The following is a 19,787-nucleotide window of genomic DNA, read 5'->3' on the forward strand; positions in this document are numbered from 1 at the left end:
TGGGTCATTACACCTCGCCAGCTGAACTCTACTATCGCCAAGGGGCACTTACTCTTACCATCAACTCCACGTACTCAGGCCCATCAATATACTGGCCTGGCTGTACCCACTGCTGGGTGTCAGAGGTGAGGCTAGCCGCAGTGTCTCAGACCGCAGGAGTTTTGTGTCCATTGATCGACACATGCTCTAGATAGAGTTGAGTATTATTGGGAACTGGGGTCTCTTCTGGAGATCTGGTACCGTTCCTACCCAGTGTAACCAATCCACATTCGGCCACTCCATAGCCTAGTGAGAGGCCCACACTAATGATGGCCTCCTCCATGAGTCCAACATTCACTATGGTTTGCTTGGGTAAGCCCTTGCAAGCAGGAACCCCTTTCCTATGGCCCAGCTCCTTGCACACGAAACAACATTTGGGTGGTGAGAACGCAGGTGTCCCAGTGTAAGGGGTGCCCGCCCTCTTCTTTTCGGTGTGCACAGCTGAAGTCGAGTTTGGGGGGTGTTCTCTTTGCTCTTTTGGGGATCTGACTTTGAAGTGGATTGGGTTGGACTTTTGTCCTTCCCATCCTTGTTTAATTTTTTGTCCACTGATTTCGATTTCTCTTCCGGTTTGGGTGTGCTTGCCTGAGCCTTTTTCTGGACTCAAGTACTCACAAACCTGTCGGCAGCCTTTGCAAGCTCCCTTGGATCTGTGATAGTCTTGTCCACTAGATGCTGGTGTAGGTCAACCTCACACATTTTCAACACATGCTCACACACAATCAAATTGTTCATCCCTTTAAATGTGTCAACTTTGTTATCAGTCACCCAACAGCTCAGATATTTCAATGACAAGTGTCTGAATGCTTCAAATGTCTGCCCACTTTTCTTTCCGAGCTCTCTGAAGCCCTTCAGAAACTGTTCTGGGGTTTTACAGAACTTCCTGAGGAGGCATGCCCTCATGCTCTCATAAACAGGTCTTTCCTCAGGAGTAAACTGAAGAATTGTATCAGTCCCTGGTGTCGATAAGCGACTCATCAGGGCTACACCCCACAGTACCTCATACACCTCCTGCAGCTAGATGCCAGATCGAGTGCTTCAAACCAGTCAAAAATATCTGTACCACTTCATAAGCCTGTACTAAGTCTTTGGGGATGTGCCGTCGGGGCTTATCCCGGGCACTCTGCTTTGAGCAACTACTGCTGCCTTTGCTAGAGGCAGATCTGTTGGCCTCTTTCTTCTCTTCAAGCACCAGCTTGTGCAGCTCTATGGTGGCCCTGTCCCGCTTAACGGCGACCTTGTCCCACTGTTTCTGTCCCTCTAGCACTAGTCTCCTCTCCTCGAGCAGGAGCTTTCTAGCCGCTACCTCAATAACAGCCAGAACAATTACTGGGTACCTTAGAGACTGTGCTGATGCCTGGGACCTCTGGGATGCCGCACTAGCCCCTGTCCTCACTGACACTCTCAAGTGTTGAGAAACCACACTTGCCCCCCAGCGGGATGATTGGCGAGAAACACTGCTCATGCGGTCGTCCTCATCTTTTACCCCTTCCGGAAGGTCTTGTCCGTTCGGGTACATGGGGCCTAGCCCCTCCCCTGGGGTCTTCTCCCCAACCACCCTCGCTTCTACCCAAGCTTGGAGGCTGGTCAGCAACTCAGGTTTATTAACCTTAGTGCTATGGGGAAGTCCCTTCTCTTGACATAAGATGCGCAGGACATCCTTGGTCATGCCTTTTATAGTCTCCATCTCAAGCTCCATTACTATTACTAATACCTAGCAGTGACTAAACGTTGCCTGCAACAGTACTTTTATCGTTGGGTGACTAAGTTGTGCACAAGGCTCCAACTGATCTGACTGTTTGCCGCCAGTGTGACGAATCAACTTCCGGGGCACCAGTGGTCCAGGGATGACTATCGGTATCTAAACCATCAATCAACCCCACACCTCTAGTACACCCGAAGGGATCCAAACAGATTGTAATACAAGTGAATTATAAGACCTCCTTGTCCAATTTTGGTAACATGGGCATAAGGGCAGACTTACCTCCACAAAGTCGTGGATCGTTGGTTAGTTGCAACACAGCGAAAATTCAATTATTACCCAATGATAAATGGGGCTGTCCAGTCAAGGTTGTATAAAACTATCTACTTTATTATTACACAACAGACAGTTTCAGTACACTACAAAATACAACCCACACTGTAAAGGAACACAGAGGACAGACGGTTTCACGAGGGAAAGGGATGCACTCTGGATACAGACAGGAGGGTAGTCGGTAAAGTAATCAGCCTTCCTGTTCAAGACTATTCGGTTCCAGCACCGAAGGGGCAAATGGTCGTAACTGTCTCTAGGGGCCTTTGGAGAAGGACCAGGAGGCAGAACCACAATGTACCTGGTGCTGAAGTTCTTGATGCTCGACCAAATTCAGGTGGTTGCAGGGCGCTTCGCAACCCTTGAGACAGAGCTAGTGGCAGGAGACATCTCTGGGTTCCAGGCGGGAGACAGTTTGGCAAGCGAGGCTCGACGGTCATCTGCAGGTTGTCTGTCGCGCCGGCTCGGGGCCAAGAATCGTCTCAATGCTGTTTGGCAGATCTGGAATGCTGGTCGAGGAGTCTCAACAGCTCTGGTGACGGCAGAGTGACAACAGTTAGCGGTGCAGCCGGGTGCAGTTCGAGGACTCCACTTGATGGGGCCCCTAGGGAACCCTCGCGTATGGAAACAAGGCACAATCACCACACACGAACTGATACGCCAGACACAAGGTTCAATTCCCAATCAATCTAGGGTTTATTGCAAAGCAAATAGTCTCAGTTGGCCAACTGGGTCTCACGTCCCGCAACGTGTGTCTCCAGACCCAGAGGGACGCAAGAGAGTGAGTATTGTACAACAGTTGCATATATACAAAAGAACATCTTATTATCAGTAATGACATATTCAATACTGCCCATAATGTACTTCCTTTGAAATGGATTTGATGATTGACAATTGGGACGAATATGACACCTTCAGTCATTCATTTAGCAACAGTTTGCAATTTGCGGACTTGCAGACATTATTCTTTGTTTTAGGGAACACACTGCTCATGTTCTTACAAGCAAGCTGCATGCAGGGGAGAGACACATTCCAGGCCTCACTATCTTCCAGTTTCTATTCGTGTGCTAGGGGTCAGCTCGCTCTACAGGGCTCAGTGAAGGGGGGCCATAAAAGAGAGCATAATTCAAGCCATTAATTGTTCGTTTCTACCATTTCTACCGCATCAACGAGACTAGTTGGCACCTGCATAGTGATTAAATGCCTTGTTGCTTACTTCCAAGGACTTGTGTGGGAGGAGACCGGGCATTGCTGTCTGGGTTGCCTGCGTTGGGTTTCAACATGTATCTTGTGGCCTTGCTCTATGCATGAGCAACAACGGAATAACGGAATAGAATATGCTTACAGCAAAGCAGTTTGGACAGAAAGCAAGAAGCAAAAATTTGTCAAAATGGCGAATTCTATTCCATCAAAATGGACACTCTCTGGCCATGCTCATGAGTCTGTACTAATAATACTGAACATAGGAGGCGGTTGATTTTTATGGGAGGGTAATTTCTGGACTCACAAACCCTCCTCTTAGCCATATGCCAAACGCCTCATCCAAACATTGCATCCTCTTCTGACCAAGTATCTGATTCCGAAATGTGCATACTACTATCATCGTCATCATTGTCATTGATATTAATTGACATAAATTCTTTTACTGTCTTCATTTCATAATTCATTTTAGTATCCAATTTGGGAGATTTCTTTTGTGTTACCATGTGTACACACTCCTCACTTACTTTAGTGCAAACTATTGGTAAACAGTGTATGCAACAACAACATGTCATAAATATTCCTAGCACTGCTACTAGGATTGCAGCTAGTTTCCATCCCCATGAGTGTAATATTTCCCAGAACCAGGAGCTTATGTTTAATTCCCAACTGGCAGAGATCAGATATCTTGTACCTAATGACCCTGCAGCATTCATTGCTTTCTTACTGAATAACTCTGCTACATCAAGGATAATTAAAGTATCCAGTTTGGGATCAATGATGCAATGGATCCATTGAACTTTGCACATGCATTCGAATCCCTTCCTATGAATACTACTTTGCTAGTGATTTAACTACGAAGCATTGTCTTTTTGTTTTGTTATAGGCATTTTCTTTAACATTCCCTTTGTAACTCTGTTGATTACTTTAAAAGTACCTAATCGTATGTGCCATGTGAAATTTTCATTTTTTTCCTTTATTGATATATTAAGTGTTGATAATAAATGATTGCACTTTTTTTTACAAATCTTCTGTTGACTCTCAGTTCTTTTTGCACTTAGAAATATTTTCTAGAAACACCATGTACAATTAGTGCGTGGTGACATGCTCTTACCGGCTGACTCATCCTGAGGATTTCTAGAATCAAGAAACCTATTCTCTTTTCAAAAATACTCTAGTGGACAGGCTTGGTGATTATTTTTACCTGTCCACCATAAATCACTGTGGTTTAAAAATAACAAGTAAGGGTACACTCGTTGTTCAACTTTTTTATTGCTTTAAAAATCATAGGGGAGGAGTCACTTACAAATACGCAACACGATGACCCCACGATTTTGCAAACTCCCCCACGATCAGCCAAAACTATGTCAAGAGCCATCCTATTTTGGAGTGTCATCAATCTAATCCCTTTTTCCTCCAGCGTCATGTTGTATAATATGTCCGTTGTCCCATTTATCGTTTTCTCTAATATTCTGGACAGTTGTCTTATATTATAGGAGTTTATTGCTTGGCCCAAAAATGATATAAATGATTTTGCTATGTCCTCTGCAATTAATCCTCCTTCCTCATCTCGTCGTGGTCTTGATCTAGATAGTTTGGCTATGTCTGCCGTTTTTGAAAGGAACACCCGTGGAAACAGAATCCCCAAGTAACAAGTACCTCCCCAGTTTCTAGGTACCCAGGGATAAGCTTTTTCTCCACATATGAAATAAACAGGGTCACCTATATACACTGGTTCTTCCTCTCTGTCGAGGATTGCAATGTTCATACACCTGGTGTATGTCCCTACCGAATAGGACCCTTTTTGTCTTTAAGCAAAATGGAACAGCGTGGACTGTGATTTACTGCATAGGAGGGGGGCACTGTATCTTTATTTCCTTCTAGGTTCATATGAAACGTGATTACAGATGATTTATATGGTACATATAATCTATCTTGCGGCGTAACTGCTGGTCTTATTAATCTTGCTTCGCGAAATATAGAGCAACCTACAGGTTTCATTACTACCTCCTCGAATTCATCCATATTTGTTTTATCTAATTGACCCATTTCACTCTTATTCCATCTCCCATAGTACAATGCACTTAAAGATGCGTAACCTGCAGAACTCAATGGCAATGGCTGCACATACTAACCTATTCCCTTACCACCATGCTGTGGTAAGTGAGCACACACCCAACAATTGTTTTTTCTCAGAATTGAGTGTGTCATGTTCATTATCAAAAGTAATGTGGTATTTACATATCCTTCCCTTTGTCTCTCTTCCATTGGGGACAAAGTATAAGAAATGACGTGGACCGGGCTTTCAGTGGCAGAAATATTTCTAATAGGTAAGAACACTTCTAATGGGTGTATTTATTCTAAATACCATAACACCAGTACTGTCATTATCGGTGCTAATATACTCATAACACACATGACTATTGTTAGGATCAGCATACAATTTTTTCGGCAATGTTTTTTTCTGAACCTTACAGTCTCTACAGTTAACTCATTATCAGCAGTGGTGCAGGAGCGGGCAAAAGCTGGTGCAGGCATTTTTTTTTCTATTCATGGTCCTTCTTCTTCCAACAATGTTCATTGTGAATATCTCTTACCGTTGCACTTGTTCGAACGTTAATAAGTTGAGGAACGTCAACAAAGTGTTTTGCCAGTTCTCAGCAGCCTGGATTGCTATACGTTGGGCAAGATTATCGTGCTTCTGCACATAGCTCAAAGAACTCCAGAGCAGTTATAAATTGCCTTTTTACCATATGAGCCCCTCTTGTCCGTGAGGGGTGATCTACACATGTATTTTCAAAGATAGCACCGGGGAGCCGCGTTCCTGAGCTGTCGGATTTGCACAACTGTCATGCCTGCCACCCCAGGATCCGTTACTTACCCCAAACGCTCCTATTTTCCGGCATCCTCAGCCTTCAGAACAGCCAGGCCATTCTAGTTTGATCTTCCTTTTGGCTATGTTAGTTTCTGCTTCCTGAAGACCTCCGAAAGTCAGGAACAGCTTTATTCACTGTAGCAGATCCTCTCCTAACCTTTGGAAGCCATTTCACCCCTTCAGAATTCTTCCACTGTTTCCTGCCGCCTAAGAAGTATTTGCGAACTTTGTGCTCGGCAGAGCGCTTCCACGCATGCATCGAACATTGAGCATAAAGCTCCATTCATCTCAGGACTGGACTTAGAAAGTTAGGGTTGCCATCTCTGAAGGTTGTCTGGGCTATAAAGGTTGTTCACCCTTTTCCCTTAAAGGTATTAGTGGAGTTACTAACTTTCTCGCTCTGACTCCAGTGACCCTATATCGATTACATAGTGTGTTGTTTTACTATTGCATTTCATGATTCATTTGTGTTGTTATTAGGCCTATAATAAATGGTGTGTTTTTGTATACTACGGTCTACTTGTATTTCTTGCTGTTTCACTGTGTGTGCTCATTGGAGACCTCCGATCACTCTCATTCCTCCTAAGATTTATCCTTGACTGCTCGCCAAGCTACCGTGAATTGGTCGAGCTATCTTCTCAGAAGTGTTCCCCTGTTCATCTAACAAGAGTGTCCCCCTCAACATCTGACCACCAGGCCAGAGCTTAGTAATCCATTCTAAAAACCACCAGAGACTAAACAATGGGGCAAAGACCCCCGCACAGACTTACCTTACCCTAGGCTAGGATAGCCCAGAGCAAGACCCCCTAACAGAAACCTGGATATTCTACTCCCCGGGCTGTCATCACTGTCCAGCAACGGAAGGAGTTGTTGTGTAGAGGAGTTGTAGTGCAGAGGGAGGAGTTGTAATACAGTGGAGGGACTTGTAGTGCAGAGGAGGGGGCTGTTGTGTAGAGGAGAGCGTTGTAGTGCGGAGGAGGGAGTTGTAGTGCAGAGCAGGGAGTTGTACTGAGGCGAGCGCTGTGGTGCAGAGCATGGGGTTGTGAAGAGAATGTATTTGTAGTGCGCCGAGGATAGTAATGCTGAGGATGGAGGAGTAGTATGGAGGAGCGACTTGTTGTGCAGAGGATGGAGTAGTTTCATAAAAGTAGTAGTGACATCAAAGGGTGGTGAGGAGCTTAGAGAGAGTGGGAGGCATAGGAGCGATAGAGGAGGAAGAAGCAGGGAGGAGAGTAGTGAGAAGAGACCAGGAAATGAGGGGGGGATGTAAGAGCGTGATAGAAAGGAGACAAATTTGAGCCGTGTGTCTGTAGGCAAAACACCATTTCCCATAGACCACTAGCCTCGGGATAGAGTAGGGACAGTTAGGAAGTCCCTGAGGGAGTGCAGATAGGCTTAGTGAGGATTGGTCCTTTACAGACACGAGATAGAGGGCCGGCGAAAGGGCCTTTTGAATTGTTAATAAAAACCATTGAACCCTTTCAGTCTCACGGCGAAAATGCACAATTGCAATGCTTGCCTTTATAATCGCTTCATGACGTTAGATATGCTTTCGAATGCATAGTCAACCTGTATTCACTAAATTATACACAGACAAACGAAGAAATTAAGAGACCCAAGGAGGGAATTTGGTGACCTTAGATGTTTGCCTATAGCCATAGGCCAGAGAAGAAGTCCTCTCTCCATGTTAGTCTCTTTCAAAATTGAACATTTGTCTGCGATATTATCGCCTTAAATAAAACACTGCGACAAGAAGACGTTACACACATGTCCTTTATTGTCACTTGTTATGGCTTCTTGTACGCTGTATGCTGCTCACATTTAGTTAAATTTAAAAAAAAACACAAAGTCTATATTTTTAATTTGTATTCAGACGAGTTCCAAAGGCGCAGCGGTCAAAGCCAAGGTTGAGCCGTGTGGCTGCATGGCCACGAGGACCTGTGGTTCGAACAACTCATTCAATGTAGTCACATTGGCAACAATACATAAAACGGAAACATAGGACACTGTGAGGTTTCCGAACAAAACAAAGGCCCCAAACGCAAGCAAAGCAACGATTCACTCGCTGCAGTGTGCATCTCGCAAGCTCTGCCTCCATCTACAACCCCGTCAAGCATTCGTTTGGGGCAAGTCACTAGACTACCTGCACCAGCAGTTGTGAGACCACGGAAAAGTTACTCGCTTGGAGTGCATTACGGTCATTTCTGTTGCCAACTGTTGGGAACTGTGAAAATCTGTGCAGTGGATCTAGAAACAGTCCTATTGGGAAGTTAAACAAGCACGGACAAAGACAATAATGTTGGCATTTGTGTACACATTTGCAGTCCATTTACTATTTGTCACCTACTGCCATCATACACTGGGCATCACTGCACAGGTTTTGGGAGGCCTGCGTGAGAATTGAAAACGTGCCATCGCAGCTGCAGCACATTGCCACACGCTGCATGGCATGAGGACACCCCTTGCTCACACCCGCCTCCGGAAGCATGTACGCCACAACATTCAGTGCTGCACGAAACCGTATGCAAAGTACTACTTTTCATGCGGAGAATGGACCAGAGCCGTCCTAAGGGCAGGGCGGGCCACAGTGGCTGCCAGGGGCGCCCAGCCATTAGGCCCCAGCCACGCTAGCTGGGGGGAGTCTTTCAAGGTGTGCCCTGGGCGGGTGTGGTGGGAGAAGGCGCAGCAGGCGCAGTATTGAAACTGAATACGCTTTGCGCTCAGGAGGGGAGCGCATTTAATAACAAAAGGGCGCCTGCCATGCCTATTGACACATTGGGCACCTCCCTCACATGACTTGGGGGGTGAGGATGGGGGGGGGGGTGAGAGGTGACACGTTTTTGATTTGCTGGCCGGAGCGCTGCAGCTTCTAAGGCCAGCCCTGGCATGGACATTTAGTTATGGCAGTTCACCCAAAGCAGACTTGACCTCTTATTGCCAATTAAGGAAATGTGACTAAACTAGTCGAACAGTCACATCCGAGCCATGTGATATAGGTGGGCTATTGTGAAGAAGAGGAGCCCGGTAGATTAAATGCCACAGTTATGGGCTGCAAGTGTTTTTAAGAGGTGGGTACACTTACTGCGCCTCGAGGCTTTCTGCTAAACCTGCTCAGCGGAAAGCGGCATCCGATGAACGAGTGCTTTCAAGGGCTGAGGGCAAACATGGTCTCTGCTATTGCCTCATCTGTCTCTAGAGAAAGAAACCCTTGGTGGATGTCACAGGCAATGCCTTGGGACTGGAATTTGCAAGAGAAACCCAGGTCAAATAGGGTGCCTGAAAACGACCAAAGAGATGGATTGGGACAACTGCACAGTCGTGCAAGCCACCTTGGGTAAGGAAAGCTGTCTTGGCCTAGGAGTATGTATGGACAGCTACCACTGTCAGGACCTTGGGGGTGAGCACCTTGCGTGGCCACATGCATTCCAAAAAGCAAATATTTCCATTGTTAATGCTGACCTAAAGGAGGAGTGTAATATAGAAATGTTGAAGACCGTGCAAGGCGAGTGTCCTTTTAAATTCGGGCCAGAAGTAAGCTTATTATTATTAGTATTATTATTATTAGAGTATTTATTGAGCGTGGGCCTAGCTTCGGAAGCAATGGAGTACCTCACAATCAAAGGGGGGAGGACAAGTTTAGGAAGCAGAGAAGCAAGGGAGCATGGCTCTAAGAGGAGAGGGAGGGCAATTGCCAGCAAAGGATCTACAAGTCGCCAGGGGAGGAGAAACACTGGGGATCAGATCTCCCAGTCTCAGGTATGGCAGGGCGTGGATGGTGTATGGACCTAGGTGCTAGGGAGGAGCCATTCCTGGAAGAGGAGGGTCTTGAGCTGCTTCCTGAACTGTAGAAGAGAGCCTGAAAAGCCTCAGACTAGGGCCACATCATGACATGCCGGGAATAGACTCCCTGGCCTTGCTCACTTTCTGGAAATACCAGCATGACTTCAAGCACCTAGCGTTTCCAAAACAAATGTCCTGGAGCAGAGGTGGGCACAAATGGGCAGGGCGGGGACTGAAATATTGCCAGTGGATGTTAGAAACCCAGGGATGGTCAGCAATCGGAGTGTGGTAAAAACTCAACATGTGCCCTCCTACGAGCATGGCATCCTCATCGATGGGCAGATAAGTTAGAGATGCTTACTCTTAGTAATGATCAGACTGACATGTAGCAGAAGCAAAGGTTTTCTGCCTGTTTTGTCAAAAATGTCTTTGTTGTATTCTGTGTGTTCCTGTTGTTAAAGGCATGACAAGGTTCAGACTGACACACAATGCAAACCGTGAGGGTTGCAAAGCAGATTTCGATATGACCGAAGGGGGTCACTTGCTCTAGCACTGGTCCTCGATGGATTATGAATCTTGTCATTTGCAGGATAGAAGAGCAGAGCACCCTCAAAGGTCTGGCAAAATATTGTATCCTGGTAATTCTGGATAAGGGAGTATGACCTGGCCTACAGATTCACTAAGATTGTGGAAGTGGCACCTACATACCACCCACACCACATGATAACCGTTGCTCGCCTTTAGCAGATATGCTTTGCCTATTCACAGAGAGAAGGCAGAGTTTCCAATATGTACAGTACCATGTCAATAACCATTGCACCATCAGTTTTTCAGAGCACCAGGCCACTGCCTCAACAGAACTCTACATGCCACTTCGTCTTAAGGGTGTGTCCACGAAGAAGCTGGCAATTTCTCTTTCGAAAAAGAGTCTCACTGTGTTGAGTGGAGCTAGAGCACAGCTCATCTAGGGGTGATCACATTTCCATATAACAGAACATGTATTTGTACAGTACACGTACACCCAGACGGATAACAGCTGCTTATTTTTATCCAACCCAATGTTAATCATTTAGCGACCTTGGAAGGTTGAAAGGCTGAGCAGACCTTCTGTGATTCAAACCTGTGCACATGAGGTTCACCCCAGACTCCTGTGGCGGATTCCTTAGTCCACTGAGACGCGGATCCACCTAGGTTGAGGCCCTTAATGGTGGTGGGGGGGTGAACGTTTCTGCACCAACCCCAGAACAGCAATTCCCTCAGCAAGAGAGCCTCGATCCCAAGAGTTGAGAAAACAGTAAGCATATTAAAACATACTTATATAAAAACAGTACAAAATGTCCAAACTAAGGAAAGGCATCAAGGATACAGAGTGAACTAGAGCACAGATTGTTAGGTCCACAACCCAGATACACAGACAATGCTCTTTGGTAACGTTCTAGGATTCCAGCAGACAATCACACAAAAAAGATGGTCAGTCAAACAGACATTCAGCAAAATGTTAATTAACTTATGACAAGCAGAGTTATAAAATGTAGGCAAACTGACCTCAACATGTTATCCACATGATACAAACAGGATACAAGCTATATATATATGAGCATGATTATAAAATGCAATGAGTAACGAGACCCCCTCCCCCGTTTGAACGGACATTGTTACAACAGAAATGGGCAAAACAATCCTGTGGTATGGCAAATGGTTAAAAAATGGTCATTCTTCGAAATGATATGCTTAAAAAGAAACAAGCTCTAAAAGACACATTCCCATGTAACGGCATTTGCATTTAATGGAAAATTCTTAAAATGATGCTCTTAGGCTCTTCGTTTGTATTGAAGACCACCGACATAAAATGGACCATCAGTAAAAATAAAAACATTCCCCCTGTAACGGAAAGGGTTATAAAGTACAAGCATTACAAGTGTATATCTTATAACGGACATGATTACAATGGGTAATGGTTTGAAGGCTTATTGCCCTTCTCTTGTGGTTGTGTTTTCACTGCTGGCTATCAACACCCTGGACGTGTTTCATAATGCAAAGTTATAAGGCAACCAATCAAAGGATGGTCTCCACATACAAAGTACATTGTAGTAGCAGACGATGAGCTCGTTATATCTTCTCCCGTTAGTAACGGGCACGGATCTGACGAAGACCAATGAATATTTGGATACTTTTAATCAAGTAAACCAGCTCCAAAAGAGGATCTGTGGCAGGGGATGGAGAGGTGGGAGTGCTCGCTCCAGGAGAACACTTTTACAGCTGAACAATCTTGTCTTCCATCAGCACCATGATCCATAAAGAACATTCCAGTTCACATGAGTGATATCAAGCAGTATTGAGAATGGAGGGCCGTAACGGGGTAGGTCCAGCATACTCGTTTACCAGCAGCCATGTTTCCAGAAAGAATAAAGGGAAGACAAGATGGCTGCTTTACAAATGTCCAAAAAAGGATGCGTTCGGAGTCTTGAGGTATATTTGAAAATAAGGTACCTAGCTTGCCACAAAGATGGAACCCAACACTGTGCTTGAATTGATATCCACATTTCCGAAAAACAGTATCTTACAAATGTTGATCCGGATGTATAGCAGCAAATGTCTGATACAAAATCCTGTAACTGCGGACTGGGGGAAATTGGTGTCCGAGTTTGATGCGCAACTCTGCTGGATTCATTTTGGCCTACCAAAGAGACATATTTGGTGCAAGAAAATGTTTGTCAATATGTCAAAGTGTTATATACAGTGCAAAATAAACCCTTGCAGTGATGTTGCCCCTCGCTGTTCGATAGTGTGTCATTCGTTGTACAGGATTTTGTCTCATCGGAAGACTGGAGTGTGCTAGAGAAATGAGCTAGACCTCATATGATAAACATGTCACTATCATACCAGAGGGCTTGACGTTTGCAATATATAGGTGTGCCAAGCCCTCACATCTATAACATGATACGTGTGTGCTATTGGACGAACTGAGTCTGTTCCAGAAATGTGTCAACCTTTGTACAGGACATTTTCTTTCCATCATTAGAAAGGAGAGCGCTATAGAGAGAGGTGCCAGACCACATACCTGAAATTGCATGTTTATACCATTAGAAGAATGACACGTGCTACGTGGTAGTGCTAGTTCTTGCATGAATAACAGGACCACATCATACGACCGGAAGATTGGAGTATGCTACAGAGATGTGCCAATACTCTTATCCAGAACATGCCATTATCCAACCATCGGAAGAATGGAATGTGATACAGTGGGGCGCAGGTCATCGGATCAAAAGGCGACCCATTCACACTACTGGAAGAAAGAGTGTGCATTTACAGATAACATGGCAATATGAAAACATCGAATGAATGAAGCTTGCAGCCATGATCTGGCATTCTTGGCACAGGGCAATTTCATGCTCTCTGAAGAAGGGAGTGTGCCAAACAGAGGATGTCCTGGTACCTTACAGCGACTGACATGTTCACAATGTCAGATCAGCAGAGTGTATTGCAGAGGTGTCAGGGTCCTTGTCCTCATGATACGGCATCGCTCTTACGTCATGACATGAAGTCTGCATCCACCATGATATGAAGGTTTATCATTGTTAGATGAATGTGGTGTACTACAGAGATTCCACACTCCTAATCCGCGTAGTACGGCATCACTGTTGCGTCGTGAGATGAAGTTCACCTCCACCATGATATGAAGGTTTAGCATTGTTAGATGAATGTAGTGTACTACAGAGATTCCACACTCCTAATCCGCGTAGTACGGCATCACTGTTGCGTCGTGAGATGAAGTTCACCTCCACCATGATATGAAGGTTTAGCATTGTTAGATGAATGTAGTGTACTACAGAGATTCCACACTCCTAATCCGCGTAGTACGGCATCACTGTTACGTTGTGAGATGAAGTTCACCTCCACCATGATATGAAGATTTAGCATTGTTAGATGAATGTAGTGTACTACAGAGATTCCACACTCCTAATCCGCGTAGTACGGCATCACTGTTGCGTCGTGAGATGAAGTTCACCTCCACCATGATATGAAGGTTTAGCATTGTTAGATGAATGTAGTGTACTACAGAGATTCCACACTCCTAATCCGCGTAGTACGGCATCACTGTTACGTCGTGAGATGAAGTTCACCTCCACCATGATATGAAGATTTAGCATTGTTAGATGAATGTAGTGTACTACAGAGATTCCACACTCCTAATCCGCGTAGTACGGCATCACTGTTGCGTCGTGAGATGAAGTTCACCTCCACCATGATATGAAGGTTTAGCATTGTTAGATGAATGTAGTGTACTACAGAGATTTCACAGTCGTTGCCCCCATAATATGACATTGCTCTTAATGCATATCTTGAGCTCAATATTTTACAGAGATGGGACAGCACCACATATAACATGATGCTTTCACATTGTCATACGAATGTACTGTATTATTACCTAAAATGACATTGTTTTCACACTTCCAGGTGGAAGAAGGCCATTACACAAATAGGATAGCCTTTGTAAACCCAAAGCGGTCTTTTTTCACATTAACGATGTGTGCTACAAAGCTATTGCGACAGGCGTGATCAGTGTATGTAGAACGCCTCACAATTTCACTGACCAGCCAGCAAAAACACTGAGAAGTAACATTGTTTGATCAGTAAGAGTCTGTTTTGTCCCATTTTGATCAGAAAGGCTGAACGGATATCCTGGGAAGTGGAGAAGCTGTCTCAGTCGCAAATCTTGAGGTCCAACTCTAAAAGCCCTTTTCTTTGGAGATGTTTCTAAAAAAAACAAAGGCACAAGAAAGAAAATGCAAATTAGAAATGAGAGAACATGGTATGAAGGAGGGCAGGGCACTTCCAGGGGCAGGGCCAGGAATGTGCACAGATAAGGCATTCCAATGTAGAAATACAATAATTCCTCTGATAATCGTGTTTCTGCATTCCATTTTCCTCCTATTTGCCACCAACTAACCTGTCAGAAATGCAATGTTCAAGGGACCAGTGAGCAGTACAGGGTGACCTACTACACATCATTTAGACGAGTCAACATGTGGGGAAACCAGTGAAGACAGTACGGTCAATGGAGGCGGTAGAGAGAGGACCTCACCTACCTCGAGGCACTGTGAATTTTTGGGAGATGGATGAAATTCCAGGGGGATGACAGCCCAACTTCAGGAGTATCTTTGATCAGGTTCATCGGGCCTACAACATTCGACCGGGAATGGAAATTGAACCTCAGAACATGTCCGCAGATGTAAGGTTACCATGCTGAGAAAGGTCGGGTAAAGATGTGCTTTAGTAGGAAGAGGGGGTGGAGGAAGGGAGCAAAGGGGTCACCGCCTCGAGTTGGGAGGAATCACTTCTCTGGATATGAGTCAAATGCAGCACGCTAATGATGGGTGCTCTTGCAGGTTCTTCAGTGCCTAGTGCTGGTATGCGGAAATGTAGGTGCTTGACCGTCTCAATATAGAAAGTGGAATATTAAAAGGTACACTACTCATCTACTTTTCAAATGATTCCGGACATTGGCCCTGGCACTATCCCCTGTTAAAGATGTTGGCAATGCTGGTATTCTTTTCAATGACCAGCTCACACTTCAGAGCCAAATCAACAATTTTTTAAAATCATAGATGATAACACCCTCTACTTGACCTGCCGCATTCTTATATTGGCAAGCCTAAATATATTCAGAACAAGTCTGTTAGAACAATCCTTAACCTCGAAATGCATAATCACAATCTGCAATTCGTGAGACAACTCAATTGGCACCCACTCTTGCCAAGTTTCTCCTTGAAAATCCTTTGTTTGTTTATTTTATTTATATAGCGCGCCTGACCCAGGGGGTTTATAGTTAAAGTTTCGAATACAAAGTTTCGAAATGCAATACTTTCTAAACAAAAGGATTGGAAAAAAGAAATCAAATGCACTTTTTTTTGTTGGGGGGTTAGGGGGTCCCCCCCAAACGCCTGTATTTTGGGGGAAAACCACAAATTTTTCCGATACGAAAACCCCCCAAAAAAATACATAGAAAAAAATAAGCATTCGGTCATTTTTTTTGCGGTCCTTTTGATTCGAACGTATTGTATTCGACCCTTTTGAATTCGAAATAATGACTGGACACCACCCAGGTGTATCTGGGCCCTTAGGTGAAGATAATGGTTACAGGAAGCTGTATATATATATATATATATACATATTACAGATAGTAGGTACACGTAAAATACGTCTTAATGACAGAGTTTTACAAAGCACCAACCTCACCTGCCTGTAATCCCGCATCAAGAGTCAACTACCTTCTAAGGCACTTCATTCAACTCTATACTTCTGTCCATTCCAAGCCATGCAATGCAATTCCTGGGACGATCTCACTTTACTGTTCAGGCCATAGGTTCTAGGTTTCTCTTTCATCCCGTCCCCATCATAAAGAAGTCTACGCCACTTGCTAAAGGAAACTTCCCCCTACAGCTCTCCCTCTCAAGGCCACCCTCTACTCCTGCCCTCCCCTGACTCTTGCCTAACTGCCACCCAACACTCTTGTCCTTGCCACTCTGAAGCTGCATTTCTGAATTAGGTGAGCATGGTACAAGCAAATACTAAAGAAATACCACTCGGCTTTGCAAATGTCCGCAAGGAAGGGCCCAGGATGGGGCAGCCATTAAGAGACAGCGCTACTGTGAGAGAGGTGCAGGCCCTGGGTAAGGAATCATGCATGGGCATTTTGGACGGGAAGAGGGGGGCGTGTGTGCCCTACCAATTACAAAGGTAGTGAATGATGCTTTCAACTGGTCAGAAAGAGTGGGAAAAAAACACTTCAAAAACCCCTTCTGTGAAAGGACACAATTAAGAAAGATGAGGAGCTGGAAAGAAAACGTGTCTATATGCCAGGCGACAAGTGTCGAGATAGGTAGATGAACACACATGATGATTTCAACATTGCAAGGTTTGTATAAATATGTACAATTGAGACATTTATTTATTTATTTATTGCATTTGTTGATACAAATCATGCACTTGATAAAGAAGTGACCTAACAAGCCTAGTCCTAGGCTACAAGTAGAATGCAAAGCCCTACCAGGAACTTATGGTTGCTTACTTCCTTGACTGCTGCACTACTGATGGAACCTAGGCTGAAGCGGGCTCGCTCCCTTTTACTTGGATGGATGGCTGGACGATCTCAGTGTTCACTCAGATGGTGCTATGAGTTCGACTGTGGCTAGCAAAATGTTAATATATGCAGCATAAATAGATACCACACACACTACACACCCCATGGGAATTTCCAGACAGGAAGGGGCAGATGCAATGAGATGCCCCAGATGTGGGACAACACCAGAGAGATTTCCCCACCCCCACCTAATCCAGTCTTGTGCACTGCGACATTGTTTCTGGGTAAAGGTTTCAAAACAAGTGGGAAACACCCTGTGGAAAGCAGTACCAGTCCACCCTTAAAATATGTTTGTTGGGCAACTCCAGGTATGGGAGGGATTTCCCACCCCAAACTCTAGGAGCGATGAGAAGGAGCATGGCCTGTTGATAGTTGGCAGCAGAGCCACCAACATTGCTTGAGTGGCTGAGAGGCAAGCACCTGTGAAGGTCGATGGATATAAAGCCATGCACATATGGAGGGAGCCCACAAAGGTTTAAGAAGATATTGGTGGTTTGGACATGATTTTTCAATCCGAAAAATGATAATCCCTCAGGACTAGGGTTGCCCCTGCAGAGGGCAGGAGGCCCGTAATGTTACTACTTTTAAATTACCTTTTCCAACCAATAGAATTGCATGATAACTTTTGAGTATTACACGTCAATGATGACGAATTTTGGGTATAACTGTTACTGTTTGCATGAAGTTGTTGGGAGTTGAAGCGAGACGGGATATCGCACCACTGTTGATTTCCATGTTTCCCTGTTTTTTGTATCTTGTCTTAAAGTACTGCAGAGCAATCTCTGACTCTATGGGTCTGTCAGTGGTCTCTCCAGTACAAGACCACATGCCTTGCTACTGCAGTTGTTTGAGGCTTAAGGGTCTTCAGTGGGCGACCCTTCCCCTTGACATTAATATAGCCTGCACTGACCTTGATGGGTATGATGTCCAAAACTGTAGCCATGAAGGTCTCTGAACAGGGCCTCTTCAAAATCTGTAAGGCATGCTCTTCTGAACCACACACATTAGATTGCCCTGCAGTGCCGTGTCCTTTGCACCTACTCCCGTGGAGTCCCCCAGCTATCTTCACCTCAGCAGTTACCAGTCGGTTCTAACTGTGACGTCTCCTTCTCGACTCATGACCTTCTCATCTTGAGGTTATCCATCTACCCTCCTGCACAGCGACCTTGGCTCCTACTGCTGCAGCGTTTTTCCGCTAGCACCTCTTCAACTGTCACCTGTCTGGTCTGCGACCTTCGCACCCACTACTGTGACGATCTCCTGCTAGCACCTCTTCCACCATCACCTGTCTGAGCCTACTAGGCTCCGTTAACCCAAATCTCCCACACTCTCTCTACACTCCCCGCCGGTAAGCATTGTCCCACTGACATCTCACTGACACACTCCAGTGACCACACAGCAAGAACCACCTCACTTCTTTCTCCCACCCACGCTACCTCCCTGCTAACCCAGTTTCAACCTCCATCACACCCGCCACACCTTTACCTGCTCCTATCGCTCCATCAGGCATGCACAACTCCAACTACCACTTCCCTCCACTTTCTCTCCCCACACCCCACTCCTTTTCCTGGCCTGTCCTCAAAACCCTCTGCTTCATCATTGTGACCATCTCCACACTTAACCTTCCCTCACTACCCCACCTAGTTTGACCCAACGCCCATCTACCCCAACTCACCTCCCCAACCTCATCTATCCCCCTATTGTTGATACCTCCAGCGTCATCGACATCGCCATATAGAATGCAAGATTTCTCTGTAACAAGATTGCCGCTGTTCTGGACCTGTTTCGATAGTTAAACCTTCATTTCCTATGCATCACTGAAACCTGGACCCCCCCCTTCAATTGAACTGTTCCCGCTTCACTCACTTCCTCCTCCTCTTCCTTTACTCATGTCTCTGGCTCCTCTGGCCGTAGAGGCGGCATCGGTCTTCTCTTTCACCCCAAGTGCCTATCGACCCCCTGTCCAACACCTCTCCCAGTCTTCCCCTCCTTTGAATACTTGTGTAAAATCACGCTATATCCTTTCTCATCATTTACCGTCCACCTGGCCCCCTTGCATCTTCTATGATGATATTGACCACCTCCTCACGCTCATCTCCCCCAGTCCCACACCTCTAATTGTACTTGGCGACTTTAATCTCTATCTCTCCTCCACCCACCAATCCTCCCCCCTCTTATCTATACTCGACTCCTACCTTCTTACCTCCCTACCTACTTCACCTACTCACTCTTCCGGATCCACTCTCGACCTCATCTTTGTCTCTTCCTTCCCCCCCTCCTCGGTTTCCAACCTCCCCAACTATCTGACCATGCCCTACTCTCCTTCTCCCTCATTCCTCCTGCCTCTCCTCCCCCACCTCCCTCTTCCTCCATCTCTTTCTCCCGACGCGATCTCCATAACTTTAACCCCTCTCAATTCTATGACACGTTTCTCCTCCCTCCCCCTCTTACTCACTTTTCTTCTCTCTCTGCAAACAATGCTTTATCCACCCTATCCTCTTCCCTCTCTTCCAGTCTTGACCAACTATACCCTCTCACTCCCTTCCGCCCTTCCGGCAAACCCGCCCAACCCTGGCTTTCCTCAGACCTTTTATTCTTGCGCCGCCTTCTCTGACGCATTGAAAGACACTGGCTTAAACACTGTTCACCAGCCAACCAAGCCTCCTACTTCTCTTACCACACCCTCTATGACACCTACATCAGCTCAGCCAAACAAT

The 19,787-nt window shown here is 45.5% G+C and overlaps 2 protein-coding genes across 5 annotated transcripts in view; one reads left to right on the plus strand and one right to left on the minus strand.

The window, feature by feature from the left end:
- Window positions 1-19,787, plus strand: part of LOC138567355 (uncharacterized) — a 432,054-nt gene that overhangs the window by 115,938 nt on the left and 296,329 nt on the right. The gene's annotated exons all lie outside the window — the stretch shown is intronic.
- The window catches only part of SLC35A2 (solute carrier family 35 member A2), a 335,702-nt gene continuing 323,816 nt past the window's right edge, over window positions 7,902-19,787 (minus strand). For both annotated transcript variants that reach the window (XM_069645480.1, XM_069645479.1), the window contains one exon: window positions 7,902-14,684. In XM_069645480.1, the coding sequence (XP_069501581.1) occupies window positions 14,657-14,684 (28 nt within the window). In that variant the 3' untranslated portion in view covers window positions 7,902-14,656. The remainder of the gene's footprint in view (window positions 14,685-19,787) is intronic.

This window comes from Ambystoma mexicanum, chromosome 2p (assembly GCF_040938575.1).
Source record: "Ambystoma mexicanum isolate Mex_15411 chromosome 2p, UKY_AmexF1_1, whole genome shotgun sequence".
NCBI classification, from domain to species: Eukaryota; Metazoa; Chordata; class Amphibia; order Caudata; family Ambystomatidae; genus Ambystoma; species Ambystoma mexicanum.